The sequence below is a fragment of the Aplysia californica genome, unplaced genomic scaffold (genome assembly GCF_000002075.1).
Source record: "Aplysia californica isolate F4 #8 unplaced genomic scaffold, AplCal3.0 scaffold00924, whole genome shotgun sequence".
In the NCBI taxonomy this organism is placed as follows: Eukaryota; Metazoa; Mollusca; class Gastropoda; order Aplysiida; family Aplysiidae; genus Aplysia; species Aplysia californica.
This window is the reverse complement of record NW_004798194.1, coordinates 218,078-226,080: the sequence shown is the minus strand read 5'-3', so window position 1 is coordinate 226,080 and position 8,003 is coordinate 218,078. Positions and strand designations below refer to the sequence as shown.

The window sequence follows — 8,003 nt, the reverse complement described above, 5'->3', positions numbered from 1 at the left end:
TCTCTCTCTCTCTCTCTCCCTCGTCTCTTTTACAACTATGTCAGTAAACTTCCTTTTTTAATCCATACGTTTTTATGCATCTTTACAAAGGCACACACCTACGTAGAAAATTATAGAATTTCTCGCATGTCTCTGTAATCCGATAACAATTCAAAGGAAATTTCTGAATTAAACAATCCCACCCATTTTTTTGTTTCTTTAGAACCACACAAAAGTACACACCTGGGACAGCTAAGGAGTCACAGTAATTGTCTCAACAGTGGCCTGTATACCAAAACTTTTCATATTCTGAAGGAAGTTATTTCAGGAGTGTGTAATTTCTTAAGATAAAAATACATCTTTGCTTTTATTTTCATAATATTATAGTAAGTGCCTTCTGAAACAATATGATCCATATTCACCATGGTCATTTTTCTTTCTTCATTCCTTTGAAAAAGGCATGCAAGTCAAGCGAGGTTGTCCTCCTAACCAGCAAAGATAAGATCTATGTTGAAGTCAGCTTAAGGCTCAAGTCGAAACAGCGAAAGGTCACATAGATGTAAATGTTTACAGAGGTCAGTCAACCACAGCCTTACACGCATTACAAGTTATAACCACTTAGTATACATTTGGCCGTTTAAAGGATCTAACCAGTTTGGATTTTGTTGACAACAATTGATACCTTAAACGAAACACACTTCTCTCTGATAAAATAATATATTAAATGCTTTCGTTAGGCCTCCCTTCGTCATGAGCACGAAAGTCGTAAATTCACGAAACACCCACGGAAAATGGCCAATGTCTAACTTCTGTGAGGGACACAGCACGTTGTTCCACTTACAGGTCAAGGATTGGAATGTTCTCTCTGTCTGCTCTTCGTCACAGCCAATTGTTATGGTTTTTTGAAAGAGTTTTCTATGCCCTTGTGGACACAGTTTAGATATTTTAGAGACGGGCACCTTTGGCTACCAGAAAGAGACAACCAGAGTTGAGTGGGATGCATTCCAATAGACGGACCAAGATATTCGATAACATACTTCCCTCACGTCGAAATCGAACTCGTGTCTTCTGGCTGCCACACGAAGACCGAAATCTTCCAAAGGCCGAAGGTACCACTAGCAGGATGGCCTGTCCTTTTGGCATAAAACCATTTTGCTTAAAATGTCTTTCACGAATGGTGATCATCGGAGCACTCTGGATCTACTGCAAAGTCTTCTGAACATAACTTTGGCATCTTGCCTGAACGATTGATTCAGAAAGCTGTAAATCAGTGGGTTTATCGCGTTGTTGATGAAGAATGACTTCACGCAAAATTTATAAGCCAGCTCTCCAAGAGGGCTCAAGCCGGCCTCCAAGTCTTTGATCAGACTTCTCATTACCATGACAATAAGATAGGGCAAGAAGCTCAAGATATACGCCAGTGTGACAGCGAACAAAACGGTAGTCGTCTTGCCGACTCGAATCTGACGTGGCGAATTGTTACGAGAACCCTTTTCACTGCCTTGTCGAGAATGAGAGTAATGCTGCTCCTCCTCATCACCACTCTGAGCTTGCTGTTGCTGTTGCCGCTGCTGTTGTAGCTTTTGTTGCTGGGCTTTGAACCGGTTGCTGTTGTGGTGATTGTGGTGGAAGTGAAAGAGAAAACCCTTGAATTTGTTAGGTGATCGAGGGCTTTGCTTCTTTTCCGAGGCACCGCTGTGTGCCGGCAGCTTGAGGCTGTCGGTGGAGAGGGCGAGTGTGCGGCAGGCACCGATCGCTATGTTTCTCTGCATGTTGCTCATCACCTGATGGGGGTGGCTTGTGTGGCTCAGAGTGGATGATGCGGTCGAGTGACCGTTGCCGTCTTCTTGACCGGAGGACATGTCCGAGCTGGACGGTTCTGGCATCTGTTGAAACAGAAAGATTGAGTGAAATACTTGCAAAGTGTATATGGATGTGGAATGTAAGATAGACTTTGAAAGCATGTATTATGTTTGCTCGATCAGCGGAATCGTTGTCACATATGTTTGACTATTCCTTTGTTTGCAATGAACATATTGTGAATTGGTTTTCCTTTTCGCTTCTGTTCTTATCTACTCATCGTATTAAATATGTTCATATTTATTATGAAATACTTAATAATAGCATTCGATTTTGTTTCTATTTCTGAGAAAATAAGTCGATTCTCAATAGAAAGGAAACGAAAACAATTCAGTACTCGACAAAGCAAAATACGGTTGTCAAGCTGAGAGCATTAACTAAACAGTTACAGTTTTTTAAAAACAAATATAATATATTGACGGGCCAGGGGTTTACAAAAATCCGAATATATTTTTTTCCCAAATTAGGAGAAATTCCCTTCAATTGTCAAACAATTTACTGTCTGAAACACACCTTGATCTGGTGGGTTATTAGAGGGCAGCACTCGTAGGTCCTACTTCTTTTCTTATCCCTTTTCGTGCCCGTTTTTCCGTCTTATCCTACCCCCCCCCTTCCCCTCCGTACTTAATTACTGTAATAAAAATTGTGTCGATGTGCTTCTTTTGACACAAACTTTTGCTCCCAACGAGTTTCTCATTTAATAGTCTCAAGTATACTGCCATACATAAACACTACAATAAGTGAGGCAGCGTGGTGGAATCAGGCTCTCGTCAATTTTTGGGCATGTAGTGTTATTGGTATCATCTTAAAGCTTATTCCCTTGTCTTTATGTGGATGGAAAAAAATATACTTTTATCTTGAATGCAAGTGCTTTCAGAGTTAAAATTAGTGAGAAAATGGCCGCCAAAGATTAGTTATTTCCTTTGCTTAAGAGTCCGTGGTAACTGAAAATTTACATTTTAGTGCCTTTAATCTACGCTTTTCAGAAAAATCCACACAGAAATTAGTTCTTTAATGGGCATAAAAGGTGTGGAGCCAAAAACAAAAAATTGATAAAAATTCACAAACCTGCTGGAAAAATGCAAGTTTCTTCACTTTGATTATTTTGACTCCACCTCGCTGCCTTAATGAATCCCACAAACTAACTTACCGTCACTTTCTTGACCTCGGGGTGGTCGGCCCTGGGCACCACGGAACTGCTGGAGCCCACACTGAGCCGCTTCCTGTGCAGGATGGTGAGTCCGATCTTGGAGTAGAGGACGGCAAAGAAGGCCACAGTGATGAAGAAGAGCGTGAAGAGGAAGGCGTAGTAGATGGCGGGGTAGATGGTGCCGCGCATCGAGTCGTCGGTGGAACAGTCCGTGCCGCGGAGGATGTAGCCGCGGATGTGAACGGTCACTGTCTTCCTGGAAACATAAGAACAAAAGACAGGTTAGGTATGTGATAGCATTAACCTTTTCGATGTCGCTTTTAGTGTTGCGCTGATTATTTATTTACGTTTTATCATTTTAGTGTGTGTTTTTTTGTTTATTCAATTTGTTTCATTTTTGTTTGTTAATTCAAGTCTGAAATAAAAAGCATCGTGACATCGGCACCCAACGAATGGACGCAAGTAGAACAATGACAACAACAACCCCAACAACATTAACAAAATGCAAAAATAATGTAATGGTTGTTGTTGTGAAGTTATGTGAGTCCTCAAACGGCAAAGACTCGATATAACAGTAACTAATGTATCATTATGTAAGCCGAAATGCAAAACTGAGAGGGAAACAACTGACCTGCCGAAGAGAAGACACGACGGCCAGGAACAGAGCAGGCCCAGTACGACGGCGCCGAAACACAAGAACCGAGCCTTGTTGGCGGTGAACTGACGGCCCAGCTGACAGATTCTGTAGTATCTGTCGAAGGCCACCTGTAGAAGGGAACATTAAATGATTAGTCTTAACAAATAAATATTGGTGCCTAATTACTTGAAGGCAGTACATGGTTGCTGGGGAGTAGAGAGTGCAGAAAACGAAGATATATAATAAATGATATATTATTGTAATAATATATCCAACGGAATATACGTCAAGTAATTATAAACATTTTATTCGCCATCGACACTATTTACATAGTGCAGAGGATGTCAGAATACGACCATCGCATTTTATGAATGAAGGTAGAATTGGTACTGTAGAGAGACAAAGGGGAAGAGCGGGAGAAGTGGGGGCGGAGGTAGGACAGGAAACATACGAAAATAAAGCGCCAACCACTTAGGAAACGTTTAATTGTTTGACTAACAAGTTCTGTAGTGACTGCAGGTGCTTTCAGGATGGAACTGTTCGTCAGTCTACCCTTTCTCCAACACTCAAGATCATTAATATCTTGTCGCCGTGCTTTGTCGACATAATATAAACAAATAAACAGATAAAGAAACGAACACGCAAAACGTTCATGTCTCACCTGTATCAGAATGGTGCTGCTAGCGATGATGGTCGTTGAATGGGTAAAACGTAAGATCTTGCAAGCTAGTGGCGACTGGAAGGTGTAGGGCAGCACCAGATCGGCGATCTCAGTAGGCATACCGACCACACAGGTCACAAGGTCAAGGACGGCCAGGGACAGGATGAAGTAGTGAGAGGAGGCACGGGAGGTACGTTTCCAGTACACCAGACAGACCTGTTGGTGGAGAGAGGTGTTGCCAGGTCACATTGGTGTTTACTGAATGACATTAAGTAACAACGAGTGCTGTTTGACGTGATTCAGTAAAAACAGCAACAAAAAATCAAACAAAACAAACAATAATAGCAAACAAAACCAAACTAACAACAAAAAACCTCGTCATAAATAATAAATCCATTTACTATCCCTGCTTCTTATTTTTGTGTGTCTACTTTTGCCTTTAACGTTTATTTACTTCTTGGAGTTCTGGGGTTTTGGGGCCAATCGCACGTTTTGTACTGGGATAGTTCGTTCCTTGTAGGCTTGTTATAGTGCAGAAACACTTCCCACTGTCAGTTTTAAAATGTCTTTGTGCAATGCCTTAGATGCTTTTGATGAACTAGACTTGTTAGATGCATAACCATGGCAATGGAGGTATACGTGTGTCTCACTAACAGTCCACCCAAAACTTCAAATAGAAATTCCTGATCAGAAGAAAAAATGTTTCATCATTATTGCTGGAACGTAAAATGTGCATACATTGGGGTAAAGTATAAACAAGACACACACACACACACACACACACACACACACACACACACACACACACACAAACACACATAGACACACACACACTTATGCGTGTATGTGGTAGAGCGTTATATAAATGTAATTCATTGAGAGACGAACACAGAGTAAAAGAGATATATAAAGAGAGGAAGAGATAGAGAGAGGGGAAACGGAAGAGAGCTGGAGGAAGAGAGAGAGAGAGAAAGAGAGAGAGAGAGAAAGAGAGAGAGAGAGAGAGAGAGAGAGAGAAAGAGAGAGAGAGAGAGAGAAGGGGGGGGGAGAAAGAGAGGCGGAAAAGGAAAAGGAGAGACGATAAGATACCTTGATGACGACTACACAGACAACAACAATAACCACCACCACTACAACAACCCCAACAATAAAAATCAATAATTACTCAACAACATTAACAACAAAAAGAACATGACCAACAATAACAACAGCAGCTGCAGCAGCACCAACACCAACGTACCAACAAAAACAATAAACAACAACAGCAACAATAATATTGACATCTAAGATAAATTATTTTATGATAGACTAAGTCTAAAGTCGTTTTGAAGGAGTCTGAAAGTGAGACCAACCAATAGTACCCAAGAAAAGAGAAGTTCCCAAGACGTTCGCTTATTATTATTATTATTATTATTATTATTATTATTATTATGATTATTATTATTATTATTATTATCATTATTATTATTATCATTATCTAATGGCAGAGCCACTCACTCACCGTGGTATTCCCGATGGCCCCAATGACAACGAGGATCGCGATGAACACCGTGACAGGCAGGTACAGCCTCGCCTTGACGTCATTCAGACATGACAGACGTTCATAAGTCGTGTTGTAAATCAGACACGCCAATTCGTCCTCCGAAGCCGTCATTTTGAAAGGTTGGATTTGGGGTGTCAAATTTCAAATTTGTAGATTTCACAAAACTTTCCAAACTTGAGAATGAGTCAAATGTCAACTGTTTTAGTTCATGAAATTATAACACTAGATATTCAAATACAAGGGTGAAATAAACGACACTCTGTACTTCACTTCACAATTCTTTTTTGCAAACTTCTATTCTGAAACGTCAGACTTTTGTAGTTGCTTAAAAACCAATCAAAATTCTGGCATGGTAATACAGGTGATGTAGGTTCTCTGAATTTTGAGTACAAAATGTCTTGTGCAGCTTTGTTACTTCTGATCCAATCGACAAATGGAGAGAGGAGAACCAGCAAGGCGCTCACGACACTCTGTCTGATGTTTTGCTCCGGAATGTTTTGGCCGACCTGTCTCAGGTTCACACGCTATTGACTGGAAAATTCTGTTTTGGAAAAACGTTTGAAATCCTCGGTGTTCAAAAATAGTCAAAACAGTCACGAACTGAGGAGAAAACAGCTTAGAATATCAAGAGTCCACATCCGACTGATCTAGGTGTTCAGCGTCACCAAGACGACGATAACACAAGATTACGGCTATTTCTGCTCACGTTGAGAGTTTTATATCGACTGGCACTCCTAACTGAATCCGTTGGTTTTATACCGAGTGCTTCGCGCCAAATCAAGAATTCTGATTCGCGCAAGATTTCTGCGATGCTCGCATAAGATCCGTTGCCAACCACTTCTGCCCCCCCAACCCAGTCTGAAGAGAAGTGGACTGCCCCACTCCCTCCAAGGTCCTCTCGTCCACAGCGATGAGGCAACAACCCCTCGCCGCCCTGCGGTTCTTCGTTTCTCTATTCACGTACGTTACGACCGATGCCTGGCTGCTGAGTTTCACGTAGCTACGGCATAGTTCATTTCGAGTCGCATGTCGTGAGCTGGCCAATACACTGGACTGTCACACCGTCAGCGGGAAAGATCAAGAGGGGTTCAAAACGATTGCGCTGACTCAGACCAGACCTCTTGAACGCCACACTTTAAAAAAATAGGAGGGAGCAGCTCTGAACATTGGTCTTTCCTCTCTAGAGGAACTGCTACGTGACGCTGTTCCAGTGCAGTGCGCACGTCCATTCTCTATAAAAACGGATAAGGAAGGGTTTGAGTACGTGTAGGCTACTCTTTCTACGTAACTCTGATTTTCAACAGGAACCATTTCATGATAGGCTGAAACATATCCGTTTATTAAAAGGATATGCCAAACTTAAAAACTACACCGAGATGAATATAGATCTGTTACGGTCTCCTTATTGATACAGTGCATACTTCTAAAGGCCAAGGATAAACCAGAAATGAGTTCAAACCTGATTTTAAAATGGGGAGGAAAATTGGGCATTTGGTTAACTGGGATAAGGGATGAGAGGGTCAATTTTCGAAGAGAAAAAAAGGAAAATAAAACAATTATTTCTGAATGGCATCCATACGTTACAAAAATTATGGTTGTAGCCCATATAGATGGATATATAATAGATAGATAGATAGATAGATAGATAGATAGATAGATAGATAGATAGATAGATAGATAGATAGATAGATAGATAGATAGATAGATAGATAGATAGATAGATATGGAACATTATCAGTCTGCTCCTCCAGTTCACTGTTCCCCCCCCCCCCCCCCACCCTTGTCGTTTTCCTTCTTTTCTCTTAATCTTCATTTCTTAGGCTTTCATTCTGTCAAGACCTGCATTTAAAAAAAAAGAAGACAGCTTATATTATGCATTTATCTGACACACAGATTTTCCTTTCAAGGTTGGTCTCTGTAAAAATATAATAATATACTCTAAATAGTTGTCTGTGAATAGTTCTCAATCGCGCAAACCTGCCCCCAAGTGTGGCGGAGGTTTCTGTTCCTACTGTTCCTCAACAATATTATCGCAGCTTCAATCGAGTGGGTTTTCTGTTGCCACTTGAGGAACATAGCCCATGACGTTGGTCTCACGCCTTGTCAAGATTCTGTCTCCGTGAGAAAATTCTACAGAGCATTGTGATGTGCTGACCTTCTTACAAGACTTCTT

At 41.1% G+C, this 8,003-nt stretch overlaps 1 protein-coding gene across 1 annotated transcript; it reads right to left on the bottom strand.

The window, feature by feature from the left end:
- Positions 1-6: 6 nt before the first annotated feature.
- On the bottom strand, positions 7-6,531 carry LOC101862617 (muscarinic acetylcholine receptor M5). Its single transcript, XM_005110652.3, has 5 exons — positions 5,789-6,531; positions 4,288-4,503; positions 3,621-3,754; positions 2,990-3,245; positions 7-1,865 (listed from the first exon to the last, which is right to left on the bottom strand). The coding sequence occupies exons 1-5, from the start codon at positions 5,939-5,941 to the stop codon at positions 1,161-1,163; spliced, it is 1,464 nt and encodes a 487-aa protein (XP_005110709.1). The 5' UTR covers positions 5,942-6,531; the 3' UTR covers positions 7-1,160.
- Positions 6,532-8,003: the final 1,472 nt, after the last annotated feature.